This window comes from Carassius gibelio, chromosome B10 (genome assembly GCF_023724105.1).
Source record: "Carassius gibelio isolate Cgi1373 ecotype wild population from Czech Republic chromosome B10, carGib1.2-hapl.c, whole genome shotgun sequence".
NCBI lineage: Eukaryota > Metazoa > Chordata > Actinopteri > Cypriniformes > Cyprinidae > Carassius > Carassius gibelio.
Genome location: NC_068405.1, coordinates 15,491,219 through 15,508,432, shown reverse-complemented (window position 1 = coordinate 15,508,432; position 17,214 = coordinate 15,491,219). Strand labels below are relative to the sequence as shown.

The following is a 17,214-nucleotide window of genomic DNA, read 5'->3' as shown; positions in this document are numbered from 1 at the left end:
TATTGAAAGCAAAGACTTTATGCCCCTCATAAATTCGTGAAGCAGCAGTGTTATGACAAAATGAAGTGTACACATCGCTCAGCCCTGCTCTTGTCTTCCGGGAAGAATGTTTGTTGATACTATTAAGTTAAAAAATATGTGCCCCTAATCCCTCACTAGAAACAAAAATTGTCTGTTTTGAAAATGTTGTTTTAGTGTGGGTGCTTCACAGATATCTGATGTTTTAAATAACGCCGTTTCCTTCAGCAGTTTTAGACATACAACATTCCTGCACATTGCATCTATATTGTTTCCACTGTACGATCGTTGTTTGCCTACAGTTGCCCAAGATTAGGAAAGCGAGGTTTAGAGAGCTGTCTCTGTTGGCCACAGTGAGATGTAATGGTATTCAGTGCAATCCCAGTATTCACTTGGCTGGTGTCCTCTTGTGTCTATTCTGCTGTTAATGCCCAGTGTAATCCCTGTGCTCTCTGGGGTCCCAAAATGGGTTTAATCTCTGGCCACCCTCCATCAGAGCTACAGTGGTCCGATCTGTGTGAAAAGGACAGTGGCTGGTACATACCATTTAAATAACACAGAGGGATTTTACATAAGTAAAGATCTGAGAGACATTGAGTGATTAGAACTTCAATAGCATTATCATTTATTGTCAACCAGCATAGGTTTTCTGTTATGCTATGAATGTGTTAATTTCACTCGAAATGATCTTTTAATATGAATTTATTGCCCACTTGATTGGTCTGGGAGATCTAATTGTCTCTGTGCTGTATGAGGGTACCAAGCAGTGTATTATAATTCAGTCGTGGTTTGACCTATTTTTCTTTTGTCCAGGTTAATGGTTGCCTCCAAAAGGCCGCTCAAGGTCTCAGAAGAACGGATCCAGACGTACCTGCAGCGACAGAACCAGTACCTGGCTGCAGCCATCACAGACGGGGACCACGAGCCTGAGGTCGACCCCTATGCTTTTGTTGACGGAGATGTTAAGTTCACCTTCTCGGATAAGAAAGACAAAGCTGGGGGAGAGAGAGAACCAGGGAAGAAACACAAGGTGATCAATTTTTCATTAATCTCTGTGATGAACTGATAAACTGTGATAAACAGTTTGGGGTTAAGTAGTTTTTTTTTCTCACTCTTATACTCACAGAGGCTACATTTATTTGATGAAAAATACAGTAAAACAGTTATATTGTCAAGATAATACAATTACAATTCATGTTTTTTTTTTTTTTTTTCATGAATTTTCAGCGGCCATTACTCCAGTCTTCATTGTCACATGAGCCATCAGATATCATTTCTAATACGCTGATTTGGTGCTTAAGAAATATTTGTGCTGCTTAATATTTCTGTGAAATCCAGGAAGCCATTTAAAAGAATAATTATGCTGCCTGCATAATTTTTTGTGCAGCATTATCTTTTAAAAAGTGCTAGTAATTTTCTTTACTAGCACTTTTAATACATCCTTACTGAATAAAGGAATTAATTTAAAAAAAAAAAAATGTAAAAAGCTTATTGACTCCAAACTTTTGAATGATAATGTAGGGGTGCTGTAAGCTAGTTTCATTTTCACTTTGAATTATGCAACAGTAACGGAAGTAAAAAGGGCGAGTACAGTTTCACATGGACTTTTGTTTCATGTGAAAAGGAATTTCAGACAGATTCTCTATTGGCAGTGTAGCGTGTAATATGCTGGCATCATGTCTGCTGTCTTCAGCTCATGGGAGATTCCCATCTGAGATCTGAATCTGACACCCTCAAACGTGGAGGAGAGCGCATGAATAGAGGGGGCGAACACAGTCTCTCCCATTCCTGTTGGATTTTCACACATACTTTAAGTGTCTTTTTGGCAGCTGTGAAGGATTTGTAAAAGCTTTTTTGGTACTTAGTCTCAGAATTACACGTCATTTGTGTGTCTTGGTAACATTGCATTTACTTTTTGCTGTTACAGGAGAGGTTTAAGTAATGTAGGCCATATGGTGCAGCACAAACTTAAACAAAAATGTATAACAGGCGTGTGTCTGTTACGTGTAAACACACACAGCAGCGTTCATTTGTCGTAAAATACATAGTCGACATAGAAAATTGCTTTCTTAACTCCTGTACCCCACCCCAGGGTTCTGCTATCGATTACGGGGCGGAGTGATTTGCATATACAGGCGTTTATTACAGAGTTGGTCATTAGGATGTGAAGTGTGTGCACGGAGGAACAGATTACACTCTTTATGCAGAGAGACGGCCTGCAGTGTAATGAAATTATGCACGGCGTAATGAATCTCTGCATAGCGTGCGGCTTGCATTGTAATGGTGGCTCTGAGGTGTTGAGGTTGCATGACGGGCAGGTTAAGGGTCTGGGGTGGCTTTGTAAGGCACTGAGGGAAGGCTGCAGTCCCATTAGCCTGTCCTGTTTTCTTGAATTAGAATATTATTTATTCTGTGCATCAAATATATAATTTGGTGGGGAAATATAAATATGGTTCCACACTCACTAAGTTTCTGTCTTTCACACACTCCCTCACTCTTCTTTTGCTTTCACCTTGTCTCATTGGTTGGCTGCTTCTAGGTGATTGTTAACCAACATCTGTTTATCAACCTATGCACTCTGGACTGTTTTCATCTTGTGTTTTGTGGAAAAGTTAGTCAGTGTGTGCCTAATATTGAGTACTACACTGAGAAGAAATAACAAGTACATTAACTGGTTTTATTCATGTCAAAAAACATTCGGAGGTTAACACTTTTTACAGTATACGTTTTAGTTTTGTCTCAACTCATTTGCGATTGACATGTCAAAGTACATTTTGGACCCTGCATATCTAATCTAACACAACCTTTGTTGTGCATCATATAATGTCTCTTTTTAATACTTGCTATCTTATTTTCTCTCTCACAGGGAGAAGATGGCAGTGCTTCACTATCAGATGGTAAGGACTGTCCTGTTACACTCCAGTGACTCTCTCATGAACCCCTCTCAAACCCTGAGTCCATTTATTTTATTTGAAATAGTTACCTTATTGACAGCCTGGGTCAGTTTAGTGTATTGTTGCCCATAAAGGTTAAATGTGTTCGCTGAGTGAGGGAAAGGGCTTGTCCTGATATAGTCTCAAGCCCAGGCTGTGGTTACGCTGGATAAAGCAGGAGAACAGGCCTGTGTGTTAAGCTTTGTCTCTCTTTCTATCTCTCAGATGCGCAGCGGGCTGCGGCCCATAACCGGGCTGCTACCACCAGCCTCATACATGATTCAGACCTGGCAGTCTCCTTCAAAGACCTGGACAACCTCTTTAACTCAGATGAGGACGAACAAACAGTTAGTATTAAGCTATCTTTCTATTATCTCTTTCTATTATGTCTCCCCTTTGCGTCACTGTGTGATAAATTTAGCTGTTTGGGCAAATTTTCACAATGACGTGAAGGCTTGGAGCTGATTGCTGAAAGTAATTAGATGTTAAAATATATCATCAATATGTAATCACTGATAATATTACCATTGCTCAGCTATTTGAAAATAAGGGTATATTGCAATGGAAATGTTTTTTTTTAATCTTTTTTTTTCTGTAGAGAAATTGCTGTAATTTTAATGAAATCATAGCTCTGATTTTGGCTAATTTGTGTATGTCTCCATAGCCTGGAGCACGGAGAGCTGTAAATGGAGCAGATGAGAAGTTTGGCAGCAAGGAGTCGAAACCAGCCACAATGGACTCTGGCCCCTGTATAAGTGAGCACAGTCTCTGTCTCTAAATATACAGGGTTTACTTCATCATTCAAGCTCTGTATACTGCTCCCTGCTGGCCATCCACGAATTTTACATTGCAAGCAGACAAGCAGTACATCATGCACATTTCTTTGAGTGGGAACAGTGTGTTAGTTTTCTTTAATGTACAGACATTAAGGGTTCAGAAATACTATATGCTTTTATATAAATTAATCAAAACATTTTCAAACGTTTTTTTTGGCAACTTTGACATGTTGACAATAAATGATTTTGCTTTTCGTGAGAATAAGCAGGAAATTAGACAATTTATTATACATACTATAATATTTTTCTGCATTTATCCTGCATCCTTCCACTTACATGTCATCTTTACCTCTGTTCATCCATCCCTCAGGCGCGGCTGATCTACACCAGATGTTCCCTACGCCTCCATCTTTAGAGCAGCACAACATGGGTTACTCTCCCATGAACAAAGAGTATGGCTGTATGGAGCCTGGCTCAGGCCTCAACAATCTAGATGGCTCTTCTGCTCTCAGTGGTCAGTTTAAAATCGAGGTGGAGGAGAGTTTCTGCAGCCCCAAACCTTCCGAAATCAAGGTTAGACGAGTAATAAGACTGCTACATCATGTCCTAACCATGTGCGGTGCTGTACGTTTCCATTCTCTACTGACCGCAAAATGCTGTGAAGAGCAACATGATCACAGCCAATGGGATTTCACTTCATGTTTGATATTAGGAATATTCTTGCAACTAAATGATCTGTGATCTTTAAACCTTTTTAAATTAGCTTGCATGCATTTACTCAAGTGCTTACTATTATTTTATTTTATTTTTTTATCAAAGTGCTATTGAACTGGAATGACACAACAGCAAACTGAATATGGTTTTCTCTCTCTCCTCAGGACTTCTCATTTGTGTACAAGCCTGAGTTGTGTCAGCCGTTTGTGGGCTGTTCCATGTTTGCCCCCCTGAAGTCTTTGCCCAGTCAGTGCCTGCCCCCTATCAAACTGCCTGATGAGTGTGTTTACAGGCCCAGCTGGACAGTGGGAAAACTGGAGCTACTCAACTCTGTACCTGCTATGAGCATTTTCAGCAAGGATGGGTGAGTTTCACATCTGGTGTGAAATGTTCTGAACTTAAACAATGCTTGTATCTTTACACAGACTTTTGTATGGACTACAAGGATCTCACAAATAAATATATGGGCCATATTTCACCCTCAAATAAAAAATAAAAATATTTTGCAATTAAGATCATTAATTCTGACAGTAACAAACATTTCCATGCAAAATTTTATATATATTTTTGGCTTTCATTGTCATAAATTCTGGCACAATGAAAACAAAATGTCTTTCCCTTTTGTTTTTTGGGTTAAATACATTTTCTGAAAGATTCACCCAAGAACTGTACATTCAAACTCATGCTCTGTGGAATCAGTTACACCCACACACCTCTTGTTCTTAGTAATGGCGAATAGAGAATAAAATAGAAGAACAGGTGTTAACACGCTTGTAATTAGCTTGTCAAATCCATCTGCTGCCACTGTCCTTTTATTATATTCAGAAGCTCCTTATCTCACAGCTTCTTCACTGTCCGCACTCAAGCGTTCTCGTGGACTGGTTTATTTGAATAGCTGGTGTTTGCTCAGCTGATCAAATCTGATTGTTATCAGTCATATTCTTGTCGTCTGGTTTGCTTTTTCATGTGATGTTATGAACCTGTGTCAGGGTCAGCTTCAGCTATGCTCTTTCATTCCAAAAATAAATGGATAAAGTTATTTTCATACATTAATCTCAGAGAGCAAATAAAACGTTTTAGGACACAATTAGAATCATTGTTCGTGGACATTATATTTGCTGTCGGTAGAAATTTAGTGAAATCCAGAGAGGAGGTGGGGTGTTGCGAATGGTCGATGACAGGGCGATAAGTCTGGTCATAAAGTCCACGTTTGTTTAAGTCAGTCCGAAAGCCCTTTATGAGCTAGTTAGGCTTCTTTTATAACCCCCAGCAGCTGAGGGAGAGGGCCACCTCTTCAAAAGGGGGACCTTCAAACGCCTGCCTGTTTTTAAAGGCCAACGGGAGCCACACTCGGCATTCTCACACACGTACGGTCCTTGTGGCACAAGCTGTGCTTTCATTTCTTGCACAGCTGCCTGTTGGACCGTTTGTCTAAAAATAGTCCCACCCCCCCAGAGGTCTTCTTGGGTTACAAGTACATTACTGCAGCTCATGAAGTTAATATCCAATAATCATCTGCGGTAATAAGAATAAACGAGATGTTTTAAATGTTGCTCACTTGTTGTAGGGTTGACTCTAGTGATGTCCCAATTAACCTCTTGTCTTTTTCTGCTTTTTTGCACTCTAGTGAAAGCAATGCTATGGAACAAGAGTATATCCAGACATACACCCCTCAGACCCACACACCATTCTTGTCTAACAGCGCTCCGCCCAGCAACAGCGGCACGAGCATCCTCCCATCCCCTGCCACGCCTCGCTTCTCAGCTCCCACCCCTCGTACCCCACGGACACCTCGGACCCCCAGAGGTCCAGCCAGTGTGCAAGGTTCCCTCAAATATGAGAACTCGGACTTGTACTCGCCGGCCTCGACGCCCTCCACCTGCAGGCCGCTCAACTCCGTGGAGCCTGCGACGGTTCCCTCCATCCCCGAAGCCCACAGCCTATACGTCAACCTCATCCTGTCGGAGTCTGTCATGAACCTGTTCAAGGACTGCAACTTCGACAGCTGCTGCATTTGCGCATGCAACTTGAACATCAAAGGCGCTGACGTGGGCATCTACATCAGTGACCCCAACATGGAGGCCCAGTATCCCTGCCTGTGCGGCTTCAGCGCTGTTGTCAACCGGCGCTACGGTAATGGCTCCGGCCTCTTCCTGGAAGACGAGCTGGATATCATCGGACGGGGTTCGGACGTGAGCCAGGAGGCGGAGAAGCGCTTTGAGGCAATACGGAGCACGTCTCTGGAGAAGACAGGGGGTGGAGGCAAGGATCGAGTCCCGGACGAGCTTATCTCTGTCCTGCAGGATCAGTGCACTAATCCTTTCTCCCCTATGCTGGCGTTGGACCCAGAGGGACTGTCTTCCCAAGGGCCAGGGGGCGCCACTGTACCACCATGTGTGCGTGTGGAGGAAAGGGACTTCCACAATGACTGTTACCTGGCTCTAGAACACGGGCGGCAGTTCATGGATAACATGTCCGGTGGGAAGGTAGATGAGACGCTGGTGAAGAGCACTTGTTTGCACCATTGGGCCAAACACAGCGGTGAGAGATTAGAGCATGTTTGCCACTTGTACACTTCATTTCGGTTTACGATAAACATCAGTACTCATCATTAGGCTGGTACTTCAGTTATTACAGATATGATCATAAAAGAAGGAAGACGTTCACATTTACAAAAGAGAAAATAGCTATGATAACTTGAGGTCAAAGTTGATCCTACTTTAATACATATTCCTGGTGTGAGCAATGTGAGCAATTATTTGTTATCAGTCCTTTCTTTTATAGTTGACTGCATATTATAATTTATGTGCTCTTCTAGTGATGGAACAATTTCAGGAACCAAAAATACCAGAAAAATAATAGAATTTTCTGTTTTTGAACAAAAAAGCTGAAATCAAGGATTGAAAGATTGCTTTAGGATGTGTTTTGTCTGTGGCAGAATTTATTTTACTGCACATGCTGTAGATTGTACAACAGGTAAACATCTCAGCAGTGTGGACACACTTCACTGTGACCAAGAATGATTGCAGAGTAGCTGTGTGTAAAATAGTTTTGACTAAAAATATTGAGAAATGTCTAATTTCTGAACTTTATTATTTACAAAGTTTATTTTCTTGCTTAAAAGAAAAAGTTTTTGATTTTGGTAAAGGATTTGTTTCTGTGTATTATCTGTGTGCTACTTATGTTTGTATATGGTAGTACATGTTGAATATTGACAGATTTGACTACATGTATTAAACTCCCTAGCATTCTCTCTCTCTCTCTCTCTCTCTCTCTCTCTAGCTGTGGATGTGAGCGGGCTGTGCTCTCAGGACGTGTTGAGAGTTCTCCTCTCTCTTCAGCCTGTTCTTCAGGATGCCATCCAGAAGAAGAGGACTGTTCGCTCATGGGGAGTCCAGGGGCCTCTCACATGGCAGCAGTTTCACAAGATGGCTGGAAGAGGGTCTTATGGTAAGTAGCAAGGGCACTTGTTGAGCAAAAAGGCCATCATGATTTTTGAAGGGGAAATGTTCAGAATTACCCATTGACAAGATAGTTAATAGACTTTGAAATTGCTGGCGGGGCAACCTTGATACCACACACACACACGTCACTCTTTATTGCTTTATTTCTCTTCAGGCACTGATGAGTCTCCGGAGCCTCTGCCCATTCCTACCTTCTTGGTTGGGTATGAATATGACTTTGTGGTGCTGTCGCCCTTCGGCCTGCCCTATTGGGAGAAGCTACTGCTGGATCCCTTTGGCTCCCACAGAGACGTGGGCTATCTGGTCCTCTGCCCGGACAGCGATGCTCTCCTGTCTGGAGCCAAGAGCTTCTTTAGAGAGCTGACAGCGGTCTACGAGGTCAGAGAGTCTGTCAGTCTTTAATTTTGTCTCTCACTGTCCTCCTTATTTTAACATGGAAGTAGGCTATTTCCTCTGAAAACAAACCAGTGTGATAATGAATCCAATAAATTAAAATAATTTGATGTGACTGACATTAGAAGCCTTGCGATTTTTTTTTTTTATTATTATTATTTTTTTCTGGATTCTCTGACCTGCTTTCTGATTGGTATCTTTCTGTTTCTGCTTAGTCTTGTAAGCTCGGTCAGCATCGACCAATCTCCAAAGTGCATGCTGATGGCATTGTAAGGGTGGGTGGAGCAGCTGCCAAGAAGCTCTCAGAACAGCCAGTCAGTGATTGGTTCCTGAAAGCAGCTAGTGGCAGCAGTGATGCATTTGCCAAGCTCAAACTGTTTGCCCAAGTCTGCAGACACGACCTCGGTAAGACTCAGTTCTCTCTCTTCGTTATCCCTTCTGTCACAGAAATGTATCAAAGAGTACTTCTCACTAATCTTCGTCTGGTTCCCTGTTTCTTCAGCTCCATACCTCGCTACACAGTCTTTGGACAGCTCTCTTCTCATTCAGCCAACCCCTGTCCCTTCTTCCACCCAATCATCTTCCTCGCAATCCTCAGGCTCCGCCTCCTCCAACTCCCAAACCTCAATGGCCTCCGGAGGCTCTGCCCTCAACAACAACAGTGCTGCCAGCAACAGTGGCTCAGGCCTGCCAGACAACACCAATAACACCCCCTCCTCCTCAGGCCCTCAGGGCAGCAGCATCCAGTCTGCCAAACCCAGCTCATTCCCTCCCTTTGGAAGCATGGGAGTCCAAGGTAACAGCTCCCAGTCTGGGGCTCTGGGCCAGCAGGCTGTCACCCAGAACTCAAGCCTCTCCGGAGACAATTCAACAGTCAACAGCCAGACTCAGGGGCCATCTGAACCACCAGAGAGGTACACAATGTACTTGGTGCCGTTTCCTAATATGTATCATTGATTAATATGTCGTCATGTATAAATTGAAGTCCTGTCAAAATGTAATGCAACTTATAAAGCTCTTAAATACTAGGGTGTAACTTAGGTTAATCGGGTTTTGTGTTAAAAGCATATTAAAAACCCTTCCTTTTCCCATTTTAATCAGCACTATGGAGAGAGAAAAGGTCGGAGTTCCTACAGATGGAGATTCCCATGCCATCACGTACCCACCTGCCATCATGATCTATATTGTGGACCCCTTCTCATATGAAGAGTCGGAGCCAGGGGTGTCACAATCAAGCATGTGGACGCTGGGACTCCTCCGCTGCTACCTGGAGATGCTGCAGGCCCTTCCAGCTCACATCCGCAACTCTGTGTTTGTACAGGTAGGTACAGCAGATGATACTAGACATCCTTTACAGTTGGACACATCTTTAAAGGGGACATCCGATGCTATGGGCACTTGTACAAGTTGTTTGAACTGAAATGTGTGTTGGCACAACCACTCTATAATGATAAAAATCTGTGCACTAAAATCTTTACCGCTTTCTCAAATCAAGCCAGTCTCAGATGCCTGTCTGTGTGATGTCACATGATAGTTTGATTGACAGTAGAGTTTCAGCACAGACTGGACTGGTGTCTTAAATTAGACCCGCCCTGGGTGAGCCGTCATCAGCCCACCATTGTTTCACCTCTGGAGCAGATGTAGACAAGAATGTCTCCTAAGCGATTGAGGTGTTCTGTTGTTGGATGTAATAATGAACATAGCAGTCGTCATTTACTCCCAACATTTGACCCGCTGAAGACGCAGTGGATTACATTTGTTTCTGAAGGGAATGTGACCCCGACCTACCTAAATGTGTCTATTTTTGTTGTTATGCAAAGTTGTCACATTTTTTTTGAATTGTGGGAAAAAATTGTTTTTATCCAGTGAATTATGAATAACTGGAAAAGTAATTTAAATTAATTGGTTAATGAGAGCGGGAACCCTGACGAACATTAAGCTCTTTAAACTTACAAAAATACAGTTTAATGTATAGAAACTAGGAGTGTTGGGCAAATATTGAAATTGAAAATAATAATTGAAATAATTGAAAATGGACCTAAAATGGGGGACCTTGAAGTCAAAAAAATGTGAGTGCTAGTGTGACTTAATTTCCTTCGGTCTCAAATAGACAGCTATAGGAAAGAACAGCAGATACAATGTGAAGATAATAGGTAAAACAAATCACTGTTTTACATCTATGCACTTTGTGTTCTTAGATTGTCCCCTGTCAGTACTTGCTCCAGCCTGTGAGGAGTGAAGAGAGGTACCTCTACGCCCAGCACCTCAAGTCTCTAGCCTTCTCCGTCTTCACCCAGTGCAAAAGACCCCTCCCAGCCTCCACCAACGTGAAATCACTGACGGGTTTCGGCCCCGGCCTCGCCCTCGACACTTCCCTCAGGAACCCAGATGTGAGTGAGGTTCAGCAGATCGATTGGTTGACATATTCAGTCATATCCCTCAACTGTAAGTCGCTTTGGATAAAAGCGTCTGCAAAATGACTAAATGTAAATATTCAAAAGGAGTTCCCTTTTTTGTTTTATAGAAATGAGTAGCACATACAGTCTCCAAAGCACCTTAAATATAAAAAAAAAGAATACACATTAGCATTGCTAAAGGGTCTGTCACAGCTCCAGACTGGTGTGTTAAAGGGCCAGTCCCCAGTGCCAGCAGTGTCAAAATCGACACCCTTATTTGAGGCTCCCGGAGCCCATGGTTCTGACCTCCTCCATAGAGCTCCCGCCCTGGCAGCACATTCAGGCTCTTTAACGGCTCTCAGTGCTGTATGAGAACTCAGTGACGTGTGGAGACTGTTACACTGACCTCCCTGTCCTGGAACAAAACCAAAGGGGACTCGCACAACCCAACAGTTCTCTTTCCATTATCTGCTTGGGCGGCTCTGTGAGACCTCCCTAATGGGATCCGGCTTGCATGTTTTGGCAGAGGAATCCGAACGCTCCAATTGCTCTCCTTTCTTCACCGAGCTATTTGTAGAATCCAATTTTCTCGCTACACTCACTAGCACCGTTTCTCCCACCCCACTTCCTTCCCCACTCACAAAAGAGATGTGACTACTTGGTGGGGTTTATTGATTTCATAGAAGAGGAAAAGGTTATGTTGACATGCTCTGGTATGAGGCTGATGGTTTGACCTTAGGCCTTTCACTTTTGTCCTCTTGTCCTGATCTTTGCTGTTTTTATAGGGGGAAAAAAGTGTCAACTTAAGTTATGTCACTATTTTCAATTAACATATGACTTTCTTGCCACAGAGACCGGAGTGTCTGCGATTGTACACGCCACCCTTCATCTTGGCCCCAACGAAAGACAAGCAAACGGAGCTGGGTGAGACTTTCGGAGAGGCGTCTCAGAAGTATAACGTCCTGTTTGTGGGCTACTGCCTGTCACATGATCAAAGATGGCTGTTGGCTACCTGTACGGACCTGTATGGAGAGCTGCTGGAAACCTGTATCATCAGTATAGACGTACCCAACAGGTAAACTACAAAAAACGCCCTCACTCAGTAGCATTGTGAGATATGCAGGTGATTTGTAAAGTATGCAGAATTAATTGTGCACTCAACACTTCAGAGAAGTGTAATGTCTGGAACCATTATCACCACCATAGAAATGAGAAGTGAGAGACCGGACACCTTTTTAACACTTTTACTGTCATCTCCATGATGTAGAACAAATGTACACATTAAATTAGTTTAAAGGTACTGTATGTAAGTTTTTGACTCCACTAAAGCATAAACATGCTGTAGTATGTTTGCAGATATTTAAGAAACATGCTAAATTAATATTTGTTTATCTGAAAAACAATGCTACAGTCAATTATTCTTCTTTGAAAATGTGCCTTCTGGGCCAGAATTTCGGTCTCCGTTTTGGTTTGTAAACCCGCCCACTTCCAGTTTACCCCAATAGTATTTTGGCAGCCCGGGTTGCCAATTGGCGGTAAACACAGCGTATTTAATTTCAGTCATGGAAGCTGGCAAATGAAAGTGTTGGTCTCATCAATCTGGTAACCTGCATGTGCATAAAGTCTAAGGAGGAGGGTCCGGGTGGAAAAAAAACTCTCTTTGTTTCTCAATTTTGAATTTGGACTGCAATACCTAGTTCAACCACTCAATGTCAATCCTACATACAGCACCTTTGAGGTGGTTTTAAAAATATTTGAAGCATTTGTGACTGGAGGTTTTAAATGTTTCTGTTTCCGTTTTCAGAGCAAGAAGGAAAAAGGGATCTGCCCGGAAGCTGGGCCTACAAAAGCTTTGGGATTGGTGTCTAGGTTTGGTTCAGATGACATCATTGCCATGGAGAGTGGTGATTGGCCGGCTTGGACGAATAGGTCATGGAGAGTTGCGAGGTAATGCCCATGTACAATATTTTTTAGGCCTTTAACCTTGAGAGTATTCATAGTTTTGACTCTAGTGCTTACTGCTTTTATAAAATGATTGCTACATGTATTATTATTATTCATTATAACTATAATTAATATTATAATTATAGTTTTATTCAAATAAGGGAAATTCATTAAGTGGCATCCTTCTAGCCAATTGACTGATCAGCATCCTGGAGTGCACATCCAGTGTCCAGTTTTTTTGCACATAGTAATGAATTTGATTCTTTTTTCCCTCTCTCAGACTGGAGTATTTTACTGAGCAAACGGAATCTGCAGTCAGTGTCTCGGAGGCTGAAGGAGAACTGTAAGCTGTGCGGGATCTCAGCAGCTGACACTCCCAGCATCCTTAGCGCCTGCCTTGTTGCCATGGAACCCCAGGGCTCATTTGTCATCATGCCAGGTAGAATCACACTTCCTGTTACTCTCCGTATGGTCTGCATGTTGTCTTCCTTATTTTTTATGCCTAGTTTGATGCATTAGCTGTAATTAGTGTGCATAGTTAGTTAGTTCCTGCTCTATTTGTGGCACAAAAGGGAATTGTATAAATAATTACGCTTTTCTGAAAACTCTCCAGACTTAATATTAAAATGCATTTTAAACTGGATTGGAATAGGATAAACATATAAAATAAAAAAATATAACCCTTCACTGCTGTAGTCGTGCATCTCTTTGCTGTGGATGTGAATGATAGCTTTAGTGTGTCATAACGCATGTGTCTGCTGTCCCTATCTGATATACACTCCTGTGTGTGTGTGTGTGTGTCTCGATCTCATAAAACACTTTTCTGCACTCCTATTGATTCCTGTGCCGGTGTGATGATACCGAAGATCGATGGCTTTATTTGACAAAAGCTTTTCATTCTGTCATAGTATCAAGATGTATTGCATCTGATGGATTTTGCCCATCACTCACAGAGCAACAGGGTTTTTCTTTTCTTTTTTCATACTAGGATGCCTATGCAAGGAAAAATCGAAAAGATAATTTAGATTTTAGCCAAACCCGATTCAGTAATGAAAATAACAGCTAATAATATCTTGCACTTCCATTAATGAATCTTTGTTTCTCTTGATCTCATATTCAATCTGTCAGTCTGTCATTTTAATCTTTTCTGTCTCTTTTCTTTGTCCAGACTCTGTGTCAACAGGTTCGGTGTTTGGTCGCAGTACAACTCTGAACATGCAGACGTCCCAGCTGAGCACCCCGCAGGACACGTCTTGCACACACATCCTGGTGTTCCCCACCTCTGCTTCTGTGCAAGTCAACAGCTCCAACTACCAACATGAGAACATTGAAATTGCCTTCAACCCTGGCAATGGTGAGGAACAATGCTGTCTTTTCTCCAATTTATTTATTTGGTAGCTTGTGTTTTTGCCCTACTTGAAGATTTTGCCATATTAATTAGTTGCATCCCAATGCAAATAAATTATACTGAATCCCTGCTTCATTTTCAGATGGATCAGATCCAATGGGAAGCATCTTGTACTTTCTGGAGCAGGAGAATGACCTGGTTGACCCTGACATCATAAATATCCTTCCTGCCTCACCCACCACGTCACCAGTCCACTCACCTGGATCCCAGTACCCCCACGGAGGAGATGGGAGCAAGGTAGCTAAGATTGAACATTAAAAGGAACAAATAATCAGCATGTTAAGAGAAATGGCATGAACTTTGACTAGCACCCCTTTTTAGTTTCAAAGGTCTTTGAGCTTTTTAAGGTTTTAAAAGGACATTTCACAAAAATGTTCATTTACTCACATCGTTCTAAACCCAAAAGACTTCAAAACACAAATTAAGATATATTTAATTAAAGCTAAGAGGGGCACTGAGAGTAGTACTGATTTACAGAGAGTGATTGTTGCTCACTTTATTGTAACATATAAAAGTGTCTTTTTTGTTTTTATTCTTGGGGCTCATTTCTCTTTTCTTCTTTTCAGGGTCAAAGTACTGACCGCATGGAGTCTCATGAAGAAGCTCCCAATATCCTGCAGCAGCCATTAGCTCTGGGCTATTTTGTGTCCACGGCTAAAGCAGGTCCACTGCCTGACTGGTTCTGGTCTGCGTGTCCTCAGGCACAGAACCAGTGTCCCCTTTTCTTAAAGGTATTTTCTCCTTGCCTATAATGCAGATCTTTCTCTCTTGGGACTTGTACATTATTGCATCAGATTTCATCAGCAAAACTTGATTCATCCCTAAGGAATACTGTAAATGTGCAAAATGGATATTAGATTTTATGCAGAGCCAACAAAATGTTGTTGTTCAGAATGCCATTTTCTTCAGAAAGCAGTGTGATACTGCACCCATCTACCTGTCATGCTTTATCCAGGTCACATGACCTTATGTTTCCTCCTCATGCAGCATTTATAGAGAATCCTGCAATGGGGGATTTTTAAATAATTCAGTACTCAGAGATTGGGCCAGACTGCTGTTAGTGTGTATAAGAGAGAGCAGGAGAGAAAACACCCAAATATATGGAGGGAATTGAGCTCACAAAATGTGTTGACATGAATTATTAAGGCAAAGCATTTGATTTGATAAGCAGCTGTTCACTTATTGTTGACTTGTACACAATTAAAAAGTCTGGAGCAAACTGTTCCCCAATAAAGGAAACCATAAACAGGGGTATGAATGTTTCTGGCATCTTGTGTTTACTTGTTCATGGGCTTGTCAATTTAATTCATAACAAGCCCTGACAATGAGAGGAAATGCGCGGCTTTGTAGCTTGTTTTGGGTGGGCGTAGATTAATGGATTCTGTCAACTGAAAATTTCTTCTTGCCTCTCTCTTTCGCAACTCCCAGGCCTCTCTACACCTTCATGTGTCTTCAGTGCAATCGGATGAACTTTTGCACAGCAAACACTCTCACCCTCTGGACTCCAATCAGACCTCTGATGTTCTCAGGTAATGCTCCTCTAAGTGTCCGGGAAGTGATATCATTCAGTTTAATGATAGCAAATGCTGAACATTCCAAAATGTTTTTCTTTCATAGATTTGTGTTGGAGCAGTACAATGCCCTTTCCTGGCTGACCTGTGACCCTGCGACCCAGGACCGACGCTCTTGCCTGCCCATCCATTTTGTAGTGCTCAATCAAATGTACAACTTCATTATGACCATGTTGTAACACTCACAGAGCAGAACTGAGAGCAGGATTTTATCAGGGAATGAAAAGAGGAGAGTGAAGAAAAGGTGGATCTGAAAACAACACAACAGATAACTACGGTGCTGGACTTTATATGTACGCAAGTTACAGCGGAGATGATCTGGGTAGGCCATCACTACACCTGAGACCCAGCACTGTGGAGAAGAGTCAGGCGTCTGGTGTTTAACACTCACTCAAAGAGGAAAAAGAGGAGAAACCGAGGCCGTGGAGGCCAAAGAAGAAAGACGGAAGTGCTGACTGGTGGCGTACTACATCCCTGGATCCTCGGCTACTACGACGGTAGCGCGCGGTTCCATGGATAGCATGGATTCGGCCAGTTCTATAATCGATGTGTATGGAGAAGTAACCTGTATAGAGTCTGCTGGAAAGGGGACTTTGATGCCCTTTGAAATGAGAGAATTAATTCTTGGTTTTAAGACCTCTAATTCCCTGTTTCTTTTGGATGGGATTATATCCAAACGAAATGCCTGCATTGTCTTATTTATTGTAAGTTTTTAATGTATAATTTGTCTGATTTCTTAACCTCTTTTATATATATATATATATATATATATATATATATATATATATATATATATATATATATATATATATAATATAAGTTCTAGAAGGTTTGTATTGCCTTCCTGCTTTAAAGCAATTGGTCAAAAATATATGTACTCGTCTTAATTACAGAAACAAACCAACAAAAAACCCACTAAAAAGATGAATAAAATAAAGTTGCGGTAGGTGGCTTTTAGAGTATTATTTTTTGTAAGGGAGATTATTTGTATTGTCACGATGTACAGAGGAGACCGGACGGGGGTTCCTGTCCATGCCTTTGCGTGTGGACACAATTACAGCTAAGCTTTAGCTGCACGGGACTTGTACAGCAATGAAGTTCACTGTGTTTAAAAATAAAGAGGTACATTGTCGTATATTGTATTTTATACCACACATTTAGACACAAAAACGAAAAACTGCAATATATAAATAATTATATATGAATGCCGCACCAGCCTTGGGTGGCACTGCTTCTGTTTTAGGAATAAAAAGAGTCGACTTCATGTTTTTCCTGTGCTTGTGTTTTTTTGGGGGGAGGGACTGTGATGTGAAATCCAAAATTTGATTGTTGTGAAGGAGACTTGCGGCTTTGATGAAGAAGATAAAGATCTATAATAATGCTTAGAAGTTCATCCATTTCACTTCACCTTGCCTTCCCTGGTTGGCTCTCCTGCTTGCACCTTTTCTGAGTGATAAAGGACACTTTTAGACCAAAATCACTTTTCTTTGAGTGTGACAAAGAAATGTGTGGTGTAAATGGACTTAACAACCAGATCTGGGTGCCTGTTGGAAATGCAGTGTTTGTGCACAGAGAAAGATCTATTTCCTGTATCTTA

At 41.8% G+C, this 17,214-nt stretch overlaps 1 protein-coding gene across 1 annotated transcript in view; it reads left to right on the top strand.

Moving 5' to 3' along the window:
- Positions 1 to 16,881, top strand: part of med13a (mediator complex subunit 13a) — a 61,259-nt gene extending 44,378 nt beyond the window's left edge. Inside the window, exons 10-30 of the mRNA XM_052566975.1 lie at positions 832 to 1,048; positions 2,885 to 2,915; positions 3,177 to 3,298; positions 3,616 to 3,706; positions 4,098 to 4,300; positions 4,606 to 4,805; positions 6,069 to 6,982; positions 7,724 to 7,891; positions 8,060 to 8,283; positions 8,514 to 8,703; positions 8,801 to 9,212; positions 9,400 to 9,619; positions 10,497 to 10,688; positions 11,546 to 11,769; positions 12,499 to 12,641; positions 12,919 to 13,077; positions 13,807 to 13,992; positions 14,129 to 14,283; positions 14,613 to 14,777; positions 15,475 to 15,575; positions 15,664 to 16,881. Of these exons, the coding sequence (XP_052422935.1) occupies positions 832 to 1,048; positions 2,885 to 2,915; positions 3,177 to 3,298; positions 3,616 to 3,706; positions 4,098 to 4,300; positions 4,606 to 4,805; positions 6,069 to 6,982; positions 7,724 to 7,891; positions 8,060 to 8,283; positions 8,514 to 8,703; positions 8,801 to 9,212; positions 9,400 to 9,619; positions 10,497 to 10,688; positions 11,546 to 11,769; positions 12,499 to 12,641; positions 12,919 to 13,077; positions 13,807 to 13,992; positions 14,129 to 14,283; positions 14,613 to 14,777; positions 15,475 to 15,575; positions 15,664 to 15,796 (4,450 nt within the window). The 3' untranslated portion in view covers positions 15,797 to 16,881. The remainder of the gene's footprint in view (positions 1 to 831; positions 1,049 to 2,884; positions 2,916 to 3,176; positions 3,299 to 3,615; positions 3,707 to 4,097; positions 4,301 to 4,605; positions 4,806 to 6,068; positions 6,983 to 7,723; positions 7,892 to 8,059; positions 8,284 to 8,513; positions 8,704 to 8,800; positions 9,213 to 9,399; positions 9,620 to 10,496; positions 10,689 to 11,545; positions 11,770 to 12,498; positions 12,642 to 12,918; positions 13,078 to 13,806; positions 13,993 to 14,128; positions 14,284 to 14,612; positions 14,778 to 15,474; positions 15,576 to 15,663) is intronic.
- The last annotated feature ends 333 nt before the right edge of the window (positions 16,882 to 17,214 follow it).